The sequence below is a fragment of the Scardinius erythrophthalmus genome (genome assembly GCF_964197995.2).
Source record: "Scardinius erythrophthalmus genome assembly, chromosome: 21".
Classification (NCBI taxonomy): domain Eukaryota; kingdom Metazoa; phylum Chordata; class Actinopteri; order Cypriniformes; family Leuciscidae; genus Scardinius; species Scardinius erythrophthalmus.
Window position 1 is genome coordinate 31,440,836 of NC_138241.1, and position 19,393 is coordinate 31,460,228.

General features: G+C 38.4%; 2 protein-coding genes across 2 annotated transcripts; both read right to left on the minus strand.

Moving 5' to 3' along the window:
* Nucleotides 1-2,713: 2,713 nt before the first annotated feature.
* On the minus strand, nucleotides 2,714-5,711 carry LOC308681948 (androgen-dependent TFPI-regulating protein). Its single transcript, XM_081351306.1, has 6 exons — nucleotides 5,496-5,711; nucleotides 5,277-5,408; nucleotides 3,885-3,986; nucleotides 3,633-3,748; nucleotides 3,124-3,275; nucleotides 2,714-3,004 (listed from the first exon to the last, which is right to left on the minus strand). Exons 1-6 carry the CDS (start codon nucleotides 5,658-5,660, stop codon nucleotides 2,973-2,975), a joined length of 699 nt encoding a protein of 232 aa, XP_081207432.1. The 5' UTR covers nucleotides 5,661-5,711; the 3' UTR covers nucleotides 2,714-2,972.
* A 528-nt stretch (nucleotides 5,712-6,239) lies between these two features.
* On the minus strand, nucleotides 6,240-17,233 carry fam83ha (family with sequence similarity 83 member Ha). Its single transcript, XM_081351307.1, has 6 exons — nucleotides 17,126-17,233; nucleotides 15,542-15,993; nucleotides 14,295-14,459; nucleotides 14,103-14,227; nucleotides 8,002-13,993; nucleotides 6,240-7,806 (listed from the first exon to the last, which is right to left on the minus strand). The coding sequence occupies exons 2-6, from the start codon at nucleotides 15,983-15,985 to the stop codon at nucleotides 7,798-7,800; spliced, it is 6,735 nt and encodes a 2,244-aa protein (XP_081207433.1). The 5' UTR covers nucleotides 15,986-15,993; nucleotides 17,126-17,233; the 3' UTR covers nucleotides 6,240-7,797.
* Between the last annotated feature and the right edge of the window lie 2,160 nt (nucleotides 17,234-19,393).

The window sequence follows — 19,393 nt, forward strand, 5'->3', positions numbered from 1 at the left end:
TTTTACAGACTGATATAGGAAAACTTTTATTAGTCAGACTGATTTTTTTTTTTTTTTTTTTTTTTTTAGAAAAACAATTAGTGCTTTAAAGTATGCTGATCTGAAGAACTTACAGAATAGTGTATCATCAATAACTTGAATAATGAAATGATTGTTTGTATGTGACGCTTGAGGTATAATATTGCGCGTCATCTCTTTTTGGTCACATGAATGTAAAACTTCAGAAATGACTCTTCACATGTGCCATTACTTCTGATTAACCCTTTACTAATGAAAAGAAAACACTGGGGTCTTATTTTTACTCTTAAAGTAACGTCAGTAGTCCAGAATTGTGACAGACCTGTGCGTCAGTGAGTTTCCAGCTGTCGTGTGTGGGGAAAACTCATGATGGTCTGGCTTTGTCACTTTGGAGTTTGACACATGCTGTTAGACCTGTACATCTGGTTCTGTTCACATGATGATCTCTCAGTTTCATTTAAATCACAGTCCTGATCAGAGACAAACACACACGCAAGAGGAACACACACAGAAGCAATCATGTTGTACATTGTGGGGGTAAGTTGATCTGTTTCATGTTTTAAAGCTTGTGTCTTGTGTTTGGTATTCTGTATGTGCAAAACTATCAGTGACAAAGGCTACATCTCAGTATAAGATTTTGGGTCAATAAATGGTACATAAATGCTTATTGTCTCTTAAACCATTGTAAATGAGATATTTTTTTCCTTAAAGCTAAAATTGTATTTTTGTAATAGCTTTTGGATAAATATTTGACACAATAAAACCATATGCAAACGAATAAATAAAATTGCTAAGATCATTCGTATTGTTTCATTGTTTCTCTTTTATGTATGCAGTTTTTAATTCGAATATTTTTGCAAATATAGATTTTTCTCTTTGTAATGTCTATTAATATTCAAATGTTTCTATCCACAGATTGTTCTGGGGCTTATTGGTATCATAAAGTGCATGTCACATGGTCTGAGTCAGGTAAGAGGAAGTGTTTATATATGCTCTCATGACTGGTTAATCTGGATTTAAAAGTCAGCAACAAATTATACATGATTATCTTGCTATTACATCTATTGTTGGGAGAAGCTGGCAGTGCGTGCTTATGTGTTTGAGTTTTTTGTATGGTTCGAGAACAGTTTTTTGCATTAAAGCATAGCAGTAAATTCAGTATACAATCATATTAGACAAGAAGGGACACATATCTTAATGTAGATGCAGAGGAGAACATTTTAATGATGATTTTTGTCCTAAGGCTCTTTGAGCGCAGTCTTACATGTTTATTGACTGTATTATCTCCAACACAGAAACATGCCTCCCAAGAAAAGAACTTGCTTTACAAAAACAAGGTGAGAACACAGCTCTTGTTCTCTTATGGCTGACTGAAGGAAGCACATGCTGATATCTGATTGTTTTCCTGCAGAGAATGAATGACCAGGAACTTCACCTCATCATAAAACTCCTCTCTGTCGGGCTGGTGGATGCAGATCCAAACACTCTGCACCATATAAAAGAATACAGAGATCTGAGAGGAAGTTCAGCCTGATAGAGGAAGCGTCACCCAGACAATTATAAAAAGCTTCCTTCCTCATCTTTAACCCTGACAGAGAAAACCTGAGAGCAGTGGTTCTCTTTTACTTTGGTTCAAGGAAACATGTGACGTGGCAAAAAATGTTGTCCTCCCAGACCTTAAAATGACTGTGAAACGCTTGTACTCTTTTTCCTGATGATGTGCGAAATACCTGGATCATCTGTTCTGAAAGACTCCGGTGGAATGGACTTTGAAAAAAAGAAGAGTATTTACACTACACTCTTAAAAATAAAGGTTTCGAAAGCAGGTTTTCACAGCAATGTCACTATAAAGAACCTTTTGTGGAGTGGAAAGGTTCCATGGATCCATCAGTGCCAAAAATAATCTTTATTTTTAAGAGTGTAGAAAAGGCCACTTCACAGCGCACCGACAGACAGGTTTTGCCGGATCAGGGTTACCCCTGTCGGAGTCTGTTGCTGTCTGTCGGAGCTGGTTTTGGCCGATTGAACATGTTGATTCGGAGTTAGAATGTCTGAGAAGTGACGTGCTGTAATCTGGTGACTGTCGACGTTGTTCTGTGTCTGTCAGTGCAATGTGAATTGGCCTAAAAAGAACAAACATTCTCTTGAGAGAATTACTGCATTATGGATTATCAATATGTGTTTATAATACTTGGAAGATCAGAAAGCATTAAAGGGATAGACTTTTTTTTTTCACTCTCATGTTATTCCAAGCCTGTATTTTTTCCATACTAAGTTAATGGCTACCGTCCACTGTTTGATTACCAATATTCTTCAAAATATCTTATTCTTTGTTCAAGAGTAGAAAGAAATTCATACAGGATTGGAACAACATGAGGGTGAGTAAGTGATGACAGAATTTTCACTTTTGGTTGAACTATCTATCCCTTTAAAAATATTCCTATGTGAAATGTACAGAACATATTTGCCATTGTAAATATGAACACACCCAAATTAGTTTAGAATGAAAAACAGATCTAAAATGAACTGAAGCAATTTAGTTCAACATATGTTTCAATATAAAGCTATATACTGCAAATTAACAGTCATGTTGAGCTGTATTTTTGCAAATTGTTCTGGAAGTTGCAGTAACAAAGATTGTAAACAGCACTTCTTTTTCACACAGTTTTTGATTTTGTTAAATAACTTGCTCCGTAAATGTTAGAAGACACCAGCTTTATTATTTTTTACCAGTGGCAAGTTCCCAGAAATGTGTATGACATACAGTATATCACACATTAGCAGAAAATGAATGGTCATATATAAAATATACAAAACTGATAATGCAACAGCAGACATAATTCAAAGCACTTGGAGCTGGTTCATACCAGAGATTCATAGGGCTGAAACAAGGAACACGTTTATAAGGAATCATGTGCCATGTTTTAGTCTGATAAACACTTCCTTCTGACTCATCATGTTCTTGTACGTTTTAGAAGTTCTTTCCCTGTGAGAGTAAAAGTGACTATTAGGTATATAGGTATTAGTGAAGTATTTAGCATCAACATTGCTCACAAATTTTCCAATAGATGAAAATCTATAATGAAAATAAAACTATTTTCTTACCCCAAACTTTATGGTTCAGAGTTTGGCCCAGTAAGAACAGCAACGACACAACAAGCATGTTATGAAAGAAGAAGATGGTCAATCCTGAGCTGCTGAACAGTCCCAGTATAGGGTAAACCCAGATTCCCACTGTTTGATACACCCAAACAATCCTGAAAAAGAAATATATATATATATATATATATTAATCATGTGTCTAAAGCAGTGGTTCCCAACCCTGTCCTGAAGGCCCCCCAACACTACACATTTTCTTTGTCTCCCTAATCAAACACACCTGATTCAACTCATCAGCTCAATTAACCCATGTGATAATGAGCTGATGAGTTGCATCAGGTGTGTTTGAGTAGGGAGACAAAGAAAACGTGCAGTGTTGGGGGGCCTTCAGGACAGGGTTGGGAACCACTGGTCTAAAGCATGAGAAAAGTTTCATGACTAGTGGAGTCACCAACATAATCTGTTCAGTTTCAGATCATTAGTATATCCTTAAAACAAACACAAGACATTCTCACCATCCTAGGTAAGCGAGACCAACAAATCCCAAAGCTGCTAAACCATTTCTAGTTTTCGGGTAGATATGTGGCTCCAACAGGATCTCGCCAAACAAGATTGGGAGAACAAGAGTGTGCTGAAAATCAAACATACAAAGTGACTAGTATTAGACAGTTGTTGTGAATAGTTGTGAATGTGAATAGTAGTTGTGAATGCAGATTATTTAACTGACATATATTTTAAAAAGTTATACGAAGGAATAGATAACAAACCATTGAATGATTCAACCATTGAGGGAAGAAGCTGTCAATTGAAGCTGGATAGACTAGCTGTCGGTCATAGGCAAAAATCAGCCAAAACAGCAGAACTACAAACTGAAGACAAACAAGAACAAACATTAAAAACCCATTAAAAATAACAAATACACAGATTTTGTAATGACTGACTTGTAATGTGATTATTTAATACTTAAAACCTGTTAGCCTTTACGAGGACGCCGGCGCACTGAATAGTTCTTTGTTTAAATAGTTCAAAGTTACTATCAGATTTAATGTTATTACCTTGACAAAGTATAATACATCAAAGATATAAGACTCAAGTTTCAGTATTCTGAGAAACTTATAGTGAAAGTTATGTATTAATTTGTGTCAGGAGTTATGTAATTTTATGTCAGTTTGCATTTTAGAGTCTAATCAAAATAAAGTCATAGAAATGATCTTGAAAAACATTTAACTAAATACAGAGTTTTCGACTTATCATCTTCAGATTTTAAATGTAACATGGTCAGACATGTGGCTTTATCTGCAGTGCATTTCTAGATTGATACAATGTCAACTTCAATTTAACTTTCATGAAGATATTTCATAAAAATAAATTTCTAATAACTTTACAAAACTTTGAAGCTATTTATAAAAATTAATTTCATTATGACAATAATTAATTCTAAATTTACAATAAACTGCCAATTGTCAGCTTTCAAATGATATCATACTTGTGCTTTTAGTGCAAAGGGTTCATGAACTGTATCTATTTTAGTTTGGGAATGCCATTTCAGGGAATTTTTCAAAAGTGGGGTTACTGGCTAACAGGTTAAAGCTTTAAGGCATTTAACATTAATCACCAGTAGATGGTGCACACTCACTAACTAAGTAACCATCTATCCATCCATCCATCCATCCATCCATCCATCCATCCATCCATCCATCCATCCATCCATCCATCCATCCATCCATCCATCCATCCATCCATCCATCCATCCATCCATCCATCCATCCATCCATCCATCCATCCATCCATCCATCCATCCATCCATCCATCCATCCATCCATCCATCCATCCATCCATCCATCCATCCATCCATCCATCCATCCATCCATCCATCCATCCATCCATCTATCTATCTATCTATCTATCTATCTATCTATCTATCTATCTATCTATCTATCTATCTATCTATCTATCTATCTATCTATCTATCTATCTATCTATCTATCTATCTATCTATCAGATTGTTTCAAAGCAACTTTACAGTGATAACAGGAAAATGATGCATTAGCAACAGTCAATTCAGTGTTGATTCAGTTCTGTTGTGAAGATCATCAACTATTAAATTAGTTAATTTCATCTAAAGCAGTTCTGAAAAAAAAAAAAAAAGTCTCACTCACCATTCCCACTGGAAACACAAAGACGGAAAAGAGCAAATCCTTGCAGAGGCATAGAAATGATATTTTTGAGCCTTTCCCCACAGGCTGAAGGTCATTCACAGATGCCATTCCAAAAAACACCATCTGTAAGACCTGAGAAATAAACGTTAACCAAATTTACAAGCAACCTCCAGCACTGTCCAAAAGACTAAGAATGTTGATGTAAAGTACCAAACTTACCAGGTTTAAAAATGTTAGGTATTTCCAGGGCCCGCCATAGACAAAGATCCCAGGTGGCAGTTCTGAATCACCTTTTGCATAAATAGACTGAATAACAAAGGCATACCAGCTGAAAGCAACAATGTGGTAAAATTTCTTCAAAATGCCAGTCATGTCCGCACTCATATAGTGTGTTGCTGAAATCCAAAATTCATCACTATCAACCAAGTTCTCTACTGTTATATGAGCTGCAAAAGACTAGGAAAAGCCAGGGGAACTAATTCAGATTTGTGAGAAGAAAAGCTTGTATTGAGAGATTAGCCTAAACTGACAAGCTATTTTGACATGGTGTTATAAAAGTGCAAATCTTCACAAAGGGCTCTGTGTTTTTCTGGTGACATAACGTTTTTTCAGCCACAGTAAAATTATCATGGGCTAAAAAAGTATGCTCTGTTATTTGGTTTTGTAAAGTCGAATTTAAGCTTAACTGCATGGCTAACATATTTTGCAGAATGACTCAAACTGCCTAAGAAGCTAATTATAGATCAGTGATGTCACAAAGTTAAGTAAGCATGCAAAACTCAATTCAACAGTCTATTTGAAAGCAAAAGTGATACTCAACACAAAGTTTTTTTCCATGATGTATTATGGTCTATAGTCTCCATTCACTGTCATATTATTTGACTTGAAGGAATAGTGTAAAAAAACAACACTGGCCCCTTCTTACTTTCATTGCACAGGCAAAAGAAAAAGAGAGACATTTTTCAAAATATCTTCTTTTGTGTTCCAGAGAGGAGAGAAAGTCATACAGGTTTGGAATGACATGACAGCGAATAAATTATGACTTTTGGGTCACAAACTATCTGTTTGTTCCCACTTAAAATAGCCTACTATAATAGTATTAAAGGGGAATGATTACACATTAAACATAAAACATTGTATTAACTTTCCTTTCATTAAAAGATTAATGAACATTTATGATTCAGATTAATGAGATTAATTGTCTGTGTGATAAATCCCTTACTGTTAAGCATTTTAGTTCAGTACTATTCTGATGAATAGAGGACACAAAACACACAAGGGCATTATGATATTTGAAGAACATGTCTTGTGTCCTAGTTTTATTTTATTATCATGTCAGTGTAGACCTTACTTTGTTCTAAACATTATTCAAACACACAACAATTGGAACGGTTGGCAACATGTAACAGACATTATTGGCTTTCTACACATTGCTGGGATCCTCCATCAAAAACAGAGGCAGTCTCACTACATTGACAGTTGTTGATAAACAGATTTTACAATTTAAACAAATCAATATCAATATCTCATGCAAAATTCACAATATTGCACATTTCATCTAACTGCACAAGATTTTCCTCAATTCTTACTTTAGCGTTTTGTGTTACTGAGAAACTGTTGTATTCACTCTTAACAATATGTTACCTGGACTCATGTCTATGTGCTTTAGGAGTTTCCATCGTGCATCAACATAAACCAACATAATGTATTTTACATCTTTAAAAATAGGCTAGTAAACACTTAAGCATGGGAAGTAGTGGAACATCCTTTCCTGTTCTTCTCTGGCCAGAGTATGTGAATGAACAATTTCCCCTTTCCCTCCTCAAAGCATCCTGTTATCATTCCATTACAGCTCTACTTTGTTCCATGTATTCTATTTACATTTACATTTAATCATTTAGCAAAGTTTTATCCAAAGTGACTTACAAATGAACAGATTTCAAGTAAACTACATAGAAAAATGTGTGCCCAGTTACAGATCCACTTTTAAGTTCTTTAAATGTTTGTTTTTAATACCACAAACATCTGGGCACAAGATAATTGTATTAAATGAAGAAGAAAAAAACAATACTTGGAGAAAAGTTTCATGCTGTATTGAAACAAGAACACTAGTCTGTTAACATGTTGGAGCAGTATTGGAACAATCTTGAAGACATTCAAAAAACCTGCTCCTGGCAATAACACGCAACTTACTGTTTGGTAAACAACTCTTATAGATCACAATTTCTGGATACAGAAATCCAATAATTACAAAAGATTCAGAAATACATTTCACAGATATAAATATACACACACAATAGGAAATACCTGCTCTATCGAAAGCTTATTACAGCTGGTAAGGATTGTGCTCCTGTGTTTTGTCAGGCAGTTCATCTGTTAAGTCTTGCAGGGATTTCTATCCTCTCAATATAGGCAGCAATCTTTGGTATAATCAGTGCAAGTTCACAGTTTTGAGGTAAGACAACAAAATCGCTTCCCTCGTATTGTTCCTTTACTGGAGCCACTCTTCCAATGGTTTAAGTTATGAGGCCTGTGAAAACACCAAATACAAATGCCTGAGTAATACAAGTAAATGTAAAACATGGCTTAAACATAACAACACTGAACCTACTAGAATATTTTCAGAACAATTTAAAAATAAAAGTGCATACACACACCCACATTCACAAACACAAACAATACGACTGAACATTTTGAATTTTTATGAACAAATTCTACAATGTACCTCAAAACGGCTGTAGACCTTCCTCTCTTTCCTCATTTTCTCCATCTTCTGTATTAACATGTCCTTTTCTTCTGGTGTAGTCTTGGAGGACCAGGGCCTTCCCGAAAAATTTGATAACAGTTTATTTGCAGAGCTAACCTCAACCTCTTTGGCTTCATTGGGTGCAGCAAGAGTCTGCTTAGACTGGGATGATCTGCTTTGGTTCTTTGCTGAAATTTGCTCCAAAAGAACTTTAGTGTCATCTCTAAGGTTGCTGCACGAGATAACATTTGCAGTAGATAACTGATGGGCGGACATGATTGATTTTGGATTCTTTGCAACAGAAGACTGATTTTCTGAATTACTGTGTACAGTCAAATCAGATTTTTCTGACACCTCTGTAAAGTTATTCACAGAGTTTTCCACCTCTGGTGTTGTTTGTTTAGGGTCTAGGGTTGTAGAAATCTCTGTCTGAGCTATAGCTGAAGTGTCATGCCTCTGAGATTGCTCTGTAATGGTCTCATTCTTTTGGCACTCATCTAGTTTTTGGTCATTTGGACAACTAGATTCCATTGGGTTTGATGATATGCTAGATTTTATTTGTGTGATTCTCTGAGTTGAGTTCGTCTCATTTGAGTACAGGCAAAACTCTGGTGAATCTTGAGGCTGAGTTGAGCTCACCTCCACTGAATTGAGACTAGTTAAAATATCACTGTCTGTGTCTTTTACCATAGGAGTAATACATGGTTTGGTCAATGCTTGTGTTTTGTTTAGTTCCACTTGGCTATCACAAGGTGGAACAGTATCAGTTTGGGAAAGCTCAGTGGTGGAACTTAAGTCTGTAATGACTGTAATTTGAGATATGCTATTGTCTGCCTGAGTACTGTTAGCATCTGGAATGGGTTTGCTGAAGGCTTTGGATAAATTATCATCCTTTTTCTTTTTCTCATTCACACAGTAAGACTCTGTTGCAGTGATGTATTGAAGGGATTCATTTTCTGCTTCAATAGGATGTTTGGAAGTGTCTACCGTAATTTTAGTGGAGTTCTGAGATAATTCACTTTCGGTTACAGTGAGCTGCTGGGACAAATCAGTCTCTTTTGCAATGGGTTGATGCAAAGAGTCTGTGGCTGTTGTGGTGGTCTTCTGGGAAGGGTCTGTGACTGTTGCAGTGGGATGCTGGGAAGAGTCTGTGACTGTTGCAGTGGGATGCTGGGAAGAGTCTGTGACTGTTGCAGTGGGATGCTGGGAAGGGTCTGTCTCCTTTGCAGTGGGATGCTGGGAAGAGTCTGTGACTGTTGCAGTGGGATGCTGGGAAGAGTCTGTGATTGTTGCAGTGGGCTGCTGGGAAGAGTCTGTGATTGTTGCAGTGGGCTGCTGGGAAGAGTCTGTGATTGTTGCAGTGGGCTGCTGGGAAGAGTCTGTGATTGTTGCAGTGGGATGCTGGGAAGAGTCTGTGACTGTTGCAGTGGGATGCTGGGAAGAGTCTGTGACTGCTGCAGTGGGATGCTGGGAAGAGTCTGTGACTGCTGCAGTGGGATGCTGGGAAGAGTCTGTGACTGTTGCAGTGGGCTGCTGGGAAGAGTCTGTGACTGCTGCAGTGGGATGCTGGGAAGAGTCTGTGACTGCTGCAGTGGGATGCTGGGAAGAGTCTGTGATTGTTGCAGTGGGCTGCTGGGAAGAGTCTGTGACTGTTGCAGTGGGCTGCTGGGAAGAGTCTGTGATTGTTACAGTGGGATGCTGGGAAGAGTCTGTGATTGTTGCAGTGGGCTGCTGGGAAGAGTCTGTGACTGTTACAGTGGGATGCTGGGAAGAGTCTGTGACTGTTACAGTGGGATGCTGGGAAGAGTCTGTGACTGTTACAGTGGGCTGCTGGGAAGAGTCTGTGACTGTTGCAGTGGGATGCTGGGAAGAATCTGTGACAGTTGAAGTGGGATGCTGGGAAGAGTCTGTGATTGTTGCAGTGGGATGCTGGGAAGAATCTGACTTTGTTGCAGTGGGATGCTGGGAAGAGTCTGTGGCTGTTGCAGTGGGATGTTGAGAAGAGTCTGTGACTGTTGCAGTGGGATGCTGGGAAGAGTCTGTGACTGTTGCAGTGGGCTGCTGGGAAGAGTCTGTGACTGTTGCAGTGGAATGCTGGGAAGAGTCTGTGACTGTTGCAGTGGGATGCTGGGAAGAGTCTGTGACTGTTGCAATGGGATGCTGGGAAGAGTCTGTGACTGTTGCAGTGGGCTGCTGGGAAGAGTCTGTGACTGTTGCAGTGGGCTGCTGGGAAGAGTCTGTGACTATTGTAGTGGAATGCTGGGAAGAGTCTGTGACTGTTGCAGTGGGATGCTGGGAAGAGTCTGTGACTGTTGCAGTGGGCTGCTGGGAAGAGTCTGTGACTATTGTAGTGGAATGCTGGGAAGAGTCTGTGACTGTTGCAGTGGGATGCTGGGAAGAGTCTGTGACTGTTGCAATGGGATGCTGAGAAGTGTTTGTCTCCATTGCAATGGGCTTTTGAGAAGAATCAGTCTCTATTGCAGTGAGTTGTTGAGAAGAGCCTGCTCCCAATGCAGGTGGTTGTCTGAAAGGTTCTGGGGAAAGTTCACATTCTATTGCAGTGTGGTTTTGGGGAGTGTCTGCCCCTGATGAAGTTGGCTGTTGGATGGCATCTACAACTGATGCTGTGGACTGCTGAGAAGTGTCTGTTACCATTGCAATGGGCTTTTGAGAAGAACCTGTCTCTGTTACAGAAGGTGGTTCAGGAGAGTCTGTGACTGTATCAGTGGACTGCTGGGAAGGGTCTGTGGCTGATGGAGTAGCCTGTTTGAAAGGTTCTGCACTTGTTGCAGTGAGTTTGTGGTAAAGTTCACTTTCTTTTGGAGTGTGGTGTTGGGAAGAGTCTACCACTGATGCAGTGGACTGCAGAGAAAAGTCATTTTTTGCTGCAGAGGGGTGTTGGGAAGAGTTTGCCCTCATTGCAAGGGAGTGTTTGGAAAAGTCTGAAGATGTGGCAATGCACTGTTGGGAAGGTTCATTTTTTGCTGGGTCTGTCCCCATTACAAGGAGTTGTTTGGAGATTTCACTTTCTGCTACATTGGAGTCTTGGGTAAAGTCTGTCCTATTTATAGCAGGGAGTTGAGAGTCTTCCCCTGTTTCAGTAGGCTGTTGGGAGGAGACTGTTTCATTTGCAGTAGAATGATGTGATGATTCACTTTCTGCTACAATTGGCTGTTGGAAAGCATCTGCTACTGTTTTGATGGGGAAGTTTTGTGATGTTTCACTTTCTGTAGCAGTGGGATGCTGAGAAGATTCCTCTCTCAATGCAGTAAGCTGCTGAAAACAGTCTGTCTCTGATGTGGGAGGGTGTTGAGAAGAGTCTCCATCCGTTGAAGCAGGTTTTTGGGAAGGCCCACTTTCCATCCCTGGGGAGGGAACTGCATTTATGTGGTCAGGTTTTGAGGATACACTAGTATCTACAATTGCAAGGTTTGGTTTTGAATTAAAATCTAGAGATACATTATCAGAGCATGAGCTAGAAATATTGGGTGAGCTCTGTGCAATAGTTGTGCTAAATGGTGACATACACTTTGTCTGTGGTAACTTTACAGGCAGACAACTCCCTGTCAGAACAGCATGGGAGTGGTCAGTTTCTTTTGGACTGTGAAATTGGATGAGGCCAGATTCTGTTGAGGGAGTATTGAATGCAACAGATTCTCCTTGATTTTGCACCTCCAATGTAGCACTGGCTGTAGAAAGGGAGTTTTTTGAGCAAGGTTCTGAGGAAGAACTCATGCAAGGATCGGAGGACTTACTAGACAAAGCACAGGAAAGCTTTTGAGCAGAAATGTTTAAAACTGGGGATGTCTGATTTTTAGCTATAGATACTGTTCTTACCTCTTCAACAGGTTTTAGAGTTGGATCAGTGTCTTTTTGACTTTTTTTAAAAGTTGAGCTAGATTCTTCAGCAAGTTTTTTCTTAAATCTAATTTTTTCAGCATCAGTAGCTCTATGCAGGATGTCTTTACTTGATTCCTCATATTTGGTGTCTCTACAGGTTTCTTTGATCTCTGGTGCTGGGAGAGTGGTATTTTTTGACTTGAGTGTAGTTTCTGTGGTCTTGAAAAAAGGTCCAGCATTTTTATCTGCATCATTAGTGGAAGGTTTTTCTGATAGAGCAAATTTTTGGGTGGCTTTCACCGGATTGCTCTGAGAAACCTTTTCTGCTGCAAGTTTGCGTTTGGCTGCCAACTCTTTGAAATACCTCAGTCTACAGTCAGGGTCATTCATATCTATGAAAGAAGATGACTTTTTCAATAGATTAGATGGGCATTCATCCCTTTGGCTTTTTCTTTCAGGAACTGCTGTTTGAAGCTGTTCTTTTTCTTGCAGAGGACAGAGATTTTGGGAGTTTTCAACCTTATCTAAATCGGAATTTTCACCCATTTTGTTCAGTTCATCCTCAGGTTGTGCAGACTCTATTTCAGAGTTATCAAATGTGTTTGACTTTACAAAATCGCTCCACTGAAATGGTTGAAATGAAGAACCAGTCCTCCTTTTATCCAAGATGTGTGGTACACGAGCTAAATGTTTTGAAGCTTCATCCCCATCCTTTTCTCCCACAGTATCTTTCATCTCATCTGACGTATGCAACTCCAAATTTGAACTGAATATCAGTGAGTGTCTCAGTCTGGAACTCCTTTGTAAAGGTCGGCTGGGTTTCTTCCTGAGGAAGTCTTCACTAATCCGGTTTGTCTCTTTAGGTTTTCTATTCTGCGTCACCTCCACTTTGTCACCCTCAGTGGTGCAAGAAGACTCTGAAGTTGATGTTGGTGTTGTTTTGATATTTATTTGTGATAAGTCTGTTGGATGATTAACTGAACTGTCAGGCACAATAGAATTATTCTGAATCTGGACAAACAAGGGATTTTCCCTAGGTGAAGGTATCCTGTTAAACTCTCTGTTTCCTGGTCTAAGTTCTGGACGTACAGGACCACAAGGAGCTTCCTGTGTAAAACATGGAACATCATCACATGTGCTGGATCCTTCAAGTTCAGCTAAATCCAGTTCTCCTGCATCATCATATGCACTAAGGTATGAGCTGATCCTCCAGTCCCGCATGCCTTGCTTTTGACTCATATCCTGTGGTTTGTGGCTTACATTAAAGAAATGTTTCTGTTCCGGCAGGTTTGGTTGTTTTGGTGAGCTCTGACAGGTATACGACTGCCCCATGTTATGTCTCTTAATATTGGACTGCACAGGTGACAATACATTTCTTGGACCATGCCCTTCCTCCATAGCAGATTGAGACTGCAGGTATCTTTGAACATGGTCATAAGCTCCAGCTGGTTCAACCTCATCTTCCTCATGAGGGTAGCCAGACCCTGTAAACTGATCAATGTGGTGGCCTTGGCCTCTAAGCTTCCCATACATGTCATAGCCAGATTGAAATTCAGCTCCCTGGTAAATACGAGGTTCCCTTGCAAAGGGACTGCCCTGGAGCACAGCTCCCTCCATGTACTGTTTTCCTCTCATTATTGGAATGTTTTGAGGAGGCAAGTATTCATAATCAGGTATATGTCCGTAGCTATTCCTTTTGAAGCCAACCATTTCAGTTGGTCCTCTCATTTGCCTTCCATGCTCTATAGATTGATGGTCCCCTCTAAATGGTTGATCAGCATGCAGGTTCATGTGCCTCTGAACAGAAGGATTTGCTTCTGCTGCACTGTGGATGGATTCACTCCTAAAGGGTAACATGTTTTGACCCACTTTCATTTGGTCTTCTCCAGTACGTTCGGCCCATTCCATGCCCATAGTTGGATATTGTCTGTTAAACATGTGGGTCTTTTCTGTGTTGTAGTAGCCTTCAGGTTCCCCAGCATAGTGTGGCATATTTGCCAAAACATTTTCAACAACCAGTGGCTCTGAATGGGCATACAGAATCCGAAACTCTTCATCAAAGGTGGTCACAAGCTGTCCCAGAAACAGATGAGCAAGACAGCGATGTATCTTCTCAAAAGACCACATGAAGCTGCAACACAAAGTGAGAAATTGTATTAACCAACACATATTTAATGTACACCTTGATTAAACACAACATATACTAAAACAAAATATATAAAACAGTAAAATGCACTTACCTATAGTTGCCACTTAAAACAGCTCTGCAGTCTACTAGTATAAAGCGATCCATCATCTGACCTTTAAATGTCTTTCCTGAGCGGCAGGAATAGGTACTTCCAGACACAGTTCTTACCCGCATGAACTGCAAGTAAAATGTATATTAATGAATTTGTACTGATTTGTAACAATCAAATAAAAAAAGTACCTACTTTTATCTCATCCAGATTCACCCTACAGTTGTTCGCCATCGAAACAAAATGTTGAGCATTCAGTTCATCAAGAAGAACATAAACAGCCACACCACGTGTTGCTGCACCAAGGATATCAGCAAAGATGTCAACATCTGTAAACATATCCATCACCACAGCGATAACCTAGGACAAGAAATAAAACTTATATTATCATATATATAAAGTTAAAAAAACAACAACATGCATTGCAATGTCAGAATGAGTTTGTTTTTAATCACAAGAACATACTTTTAGTATTAATCATCTAATACAACCTTAAAAATACTGTGCTTTTTTTTTCTTTAAACGTTTAAGCAGTTTTTAAACGGACTTCATTTCAATTATTTTGAATATTGTATAGATAATTCAAATGGTTTGATTACCATGTGTGCTTGTAAAGTGTCAACATTTCACGTTTCCAGCAGAATAACCAGACATAAATGACAAAGAGGTGAATATCAGATGACGTTGGAAGGCAGACAACACTGTCTACTTTTATGTTTACTTGGACTTCGGTTTACCACATTGTCAACAATGATGGCACCCAGTCTATTTTATATTAGGCAAAAGTTCAATCATGAAAGAGACTGCCAAATTAAATCACCCCAATCTGAATCTCAAACTGCCTCAAGAGCAAATTTAACATGAGAACATTTTTAAAAAGAAAACAAATCTGCACAATTTGCATAATACTTTTACAGTACAGAAGTATACTGTGAATGGCATCACTGCAGGCAAGAGTGTATGTAATAACAACCATTTCATGCCTTCATTGATCGCAACATTTTCATGAAGATACAATACAGATCTTGTGTCAATTTGGCATAAAATCAAATTCTTATATTCAGCACCTTTAGGCAATTTGACACAATAAGCTTGTATCCCTTGTAACTGAATTAACCGGTAGTTTAATGTCTAAATTGAAATAAGATCATTTGGTTGTGTATTTAAACCAAATATGTCAATAGAAACTACAATCCTAATAAGTGCATAATAGCTGTCATTGTCAAGCTTAGAATGAAAGACCAGCTGTGAAACTAGTGTGACCAGTTTGCCGTTTGTACTAACCTCGTATTGCCTACTTGTGAAAACAGTACCAAAGCAATTTAAACCACTGATTAATGAGGTAAGACATCTACCATAATACTAAGTCGCATTTACTGACTTCTGTGATGCAGTAATAAGAAAATATTTATTAGTGCACTTGGACAGCATGCAAAACTCACTTGCTGTGCAGTCTTGATCATCCTGCGGACTTGCTCTTTGATACTGGGCATCTCGGGGTCAGACGGGTTCACCAATGTAGTGACCTCAGTTGGTCCAACAGATCTGTATGTCTGTGGCCAGCCCAAGTCCAGGTTCGGAGCATCATGGTCTGAATGTACCGGCCAGTAAGTGTCAGAAGAGCCATCTACATCTTCAGCCATGCATCTCCTCTCTAGTTGTGCGGTCTGATGTGGAGCTTGCACCATGCATCTGATATACTCAATCTCTGAACGGGATAAGAAATCAACCACATTTACTTTCTGAAGAAACCCATAGTAGCCATCCAAGTCAGCGTCAACCAGGGAGTCGATAGCCATACGGTATTCCTCACGGTAGTGAGGGGCCAGGTAGTTGGGGTCCAGGGGGTTGTCCCCGGTAGAGGAGCACTGGGAACGATGAGCCATATTTACACCTGGACCAGTGGAGTTAAGAGATTAATTATTATCAGAAAAAAATGGTAATGTACATTCATTCCACATGAGGGCAAACACTCTGCCCCCACCCCTACATGAGAAGTAAACATGTTCATAGATTATTGTGATATTTTTGAATAAACAAACAAAAAAATTAAATAAAAAATATCGTTGCAAATGCAAACATGTTAATATCTATTTCAAGGGAGAACTATATGATACTAACATCTGTGAATGTTGCAAAAAAAAGAGCCAGAAATCTAACATTATATTTAAACCTTAAAACTACATAAATTATAGTAAGACAAGTCATATCATGATATGATTTCAGTACTAATCCACCACCAAATTTTGTCTTATGTTTAGAAATAACCTAAAATGGCACAAACTGTTTTTCTTTTAATTATTATTCATTATTATAATGTATTTTTTGGTAGTAATATCCGCAGATCTATATAAATGTAGGCCTATATATAAATAAATTTGGATAGAAGATCAGTGGTAATAGGCTAAAGCATTTAGAGTAGAAATCAAGCATAGGCCTATTTGTGTGTCCCTGGAACATAACTAAGGTCTAAAGGGTGAATTACAATATGGATATTAAAAAATACATAGGCTAATCGAACACCGCATCCATTTCTTTCAGTCCACATTGGATTAGTCTTAGTTAAAACGTAAAGTAAAATAATCTCGGGAGGTAAAATCATATTAAAAGTAAATTATAATCTAAACCAAATATAATTTTAATAGTTTCAAGTAGCCTAGTAGAAAAGCACGAATCCTAAGCGTTATTATCATTAAGACACAGAAATGAATCTGAATAGATCGAGTAAGTTATCTCACATCTGCTTCAACAATCTCTGGGTGTGTCGCGACAACAGAGAGCCCACCATTTAGGGAGTAAATCTGCCAAATCTTTCTCTGGTATTTATATAAAGACAATCACTATTGTTAACTTCATCACAAACATATTTTCTTTCCCATGAGGATCGACGCGACCCCGTTAGATTTTGACGTCGTAAATCGAAAAGCTCTCAAGTTTCGCAAATTTACTGCCAAGCAAAAAAAGTACAGATTATGAAACCTAATGACGCGTTAAAGTTTCCTCACATGCATTTAAAGTCGACTTACCAATTTAAATCGCACTGGTCGTTGATTCCCTGTGTGAAATCCCTTCCTCGACTTCATAAGACCGTCATGACGAACGACAGACGTTTAACTTTCACTCCAGTTGAAGAAGAGGAAAACACACATCTCGGCCAACATACACACGCACACTCACACTCACACACACACACACACACACACACACACTCAGGCAAAACCTGTTCGTGTTCGCGCGCAAGTGAAGAGAATTGTCTTCCTGCTCAAAATAAACGCTTTTTCCATTATTCCAAAAGACAATTCAATTATATATGTGTCAGAGTTAAAGTTATAAGATACGCAGATTTCATGACATATTGATTTCATAACATATTGATTTGATTTCCATATGGTTGTATGCAAGTTAATAATTCTCAGTCATAGTCAATCTTTAACTATAAACACATGGTCCTGATAACATAGGCTTGATCTGGAGCTCAATTGCACATAAATTTGAGAATGTGTGTTTGTTGAACATACAGTCAGTCAGAGGTCACTGGAAAAATCCCACTCAGTAAAAACACTGATCTACAGCCAGTAGCCTACATATAGGCTAGCCTATACATATGATTAAAGTCAAGTAATAATTTAATGCTCTTAATTTAACTCCTGGACCAATTCAATAGCAAACAATTCATGTTCCAGTTTACAAGTCTGAATTGTGGGAATCCCTTCCACTTTCTTAACTGGACCCATGGCGACTTACTTAGACAAGACCATATTTACAACTGCTATGAACATTCTGTATGTCCAGTAGGCCTATATCATCTGTCATCAATGAATAAACAATTATTATTTTTCTTTGTATAAGACAAATTTTGTATGTGTGCAATCCAAGTACATATTAAATAATGGGGTCACATGAGCCTGTGTGAACTTGTTTGGCTTGAACAGAGTAACTTCTGTAAAAAAAAAAAAGAAAAAGAAAAGAAAAAGAAAAAAAGAATGGCTGCAGGGAAAAAACTAGATGTGAACAAAACTGATTAGTGTTTCTCAAAATAAAAGTATGAATAATTATACAGATATATCTACACATTTTCTGGAAATAAAAACAGTAGAAAGTGCAAGGATGTTGAACATAACTCAACAGTCAGTTATCACTATACATTTTCCTTGTAATGCAATGCAAAATTCCCCTGAAGGGAAAAGTTTTCAGTGGGGCGGGTAGATGATGACAGGATTTTCTTTTTGTCCAGTTAAAAGCAAAACCTCCACATTCTGAAGGCGAATTTAGACATTTGAATATGCAATTTCCACCACCTTGTTTAACAAAAAATAACAGCAAACCTACAACACTTATGCCACTTATCAAAAGAGACCAATACTTTATTTGGAAGTTGCATTCAAAATCCAGTTGGTTCAAACATCTGAAGGGACTTTTGCTGAATGAGCATGACGTTTCTGCCTGTTTGACATATACTTATATATATCTGAAAGCATAATGGTCTAAGATAACATGCACATAGTGCTATTGTTATTATCTTGTTTGCAGAGTTTCAGTATAATGCATGACCTTTATGTACATGCAGCGTCGACCTGGACAACAGAGACAACACCTGAAATCAGATCAGAGCTCATCGGCTGTTTCTGCGGCAGAAGGTCTGTGGCTTTTCTCTCTGGAAACGATTAACTATAGCCACTGAAGTATGATTAGTCCCACCACCTGAAGAGGATCCTCCACTCTCTTACACCAAGTGCTTCACAACAAAATGCTTGAATATTTTTCACAACTCATTGTCAAATATACCTCTATTGATATAACAGCTATATGTTTGACAGCTCCTCAAACATTCATAAGGCTATATTGATGTATAGTCCGCACACAATCACCTCAAGCTTACATTAATCAGAAAGTAAGCGCTGTTGATTCAATGTTTGAAAAGAACCAAAGGCTTGTGTTCTGTCATTGTGTTCCATGAATTCATGCTTCCCTTCCAGAGAAAAAAGAGAACTTGGCTACAGGAGAGCCAAAGGATATGATGTAATTTCTCAAGTGCATGCCTTAACAATCCTGCATTGTTTCAACAGACACCGCCTAAAGCACATATTGCAAGCAGTGTTAAGGGTGAGGATGTTCGTGAACTCATACTTAAAAACATTCCAAGAACAAAAGTCATTTTCAAAGCTATCTCTTCACTGCTAATCCGCATACCTGTTAAGCTACTCACAGATCTTTTAAACCCTATAAAATGAAATGTCTCGACAAGCACGTTTTTTTGTGCTGATACATGTAAAGAAGGCATCACCCTTTTATGA

Bases quoted from the DNA above. Each gene is read 5' to 3' on its own strand.
- LOC308681948 (XM_081351306.1), bottom strand. From the start codon at position 5,660: ATGAGTGCGGACATGACTGGCATTTTGAAGAAATTTTACCACATTGTT. The intron at 3,749-3,884 runs GTTTGTTATCTA...TTTGATTTTCAG, and splicing joins AATGGTTGAATCATTCAATG to CACACTCTTGTTCTCCCAAT. The intron at 3,005-3,123 runs GTAAGAAAATAG...TTACTCTCACAG, and splicing joins TCTGAACCATAAAGTTTGGG to GGAAAGAACTTCTAAAACGT.
- fam83ha (XM_081351307.1), bottom strand. From the start codon at position 15,985: ATGGCTCATCGTTCCCAGTGCTCCTCTACCGGGGACAACCCCCTGGAC. The intron at 14,228-14,294 runs GTAGGTACTTTT...TTTTACTTGCAG, and splicing joins TGAATCTGGATGAGATAAAA to TTCATGCGGGTAAGAACTGT. The intron at 13,994-14,102 runs GTAAGTGCATTT...TTTGTGTTGCAG, and splicing joins GTTTTAAGTGGCAACTATAG to CTTCATGTGGTCTTTTGAGA.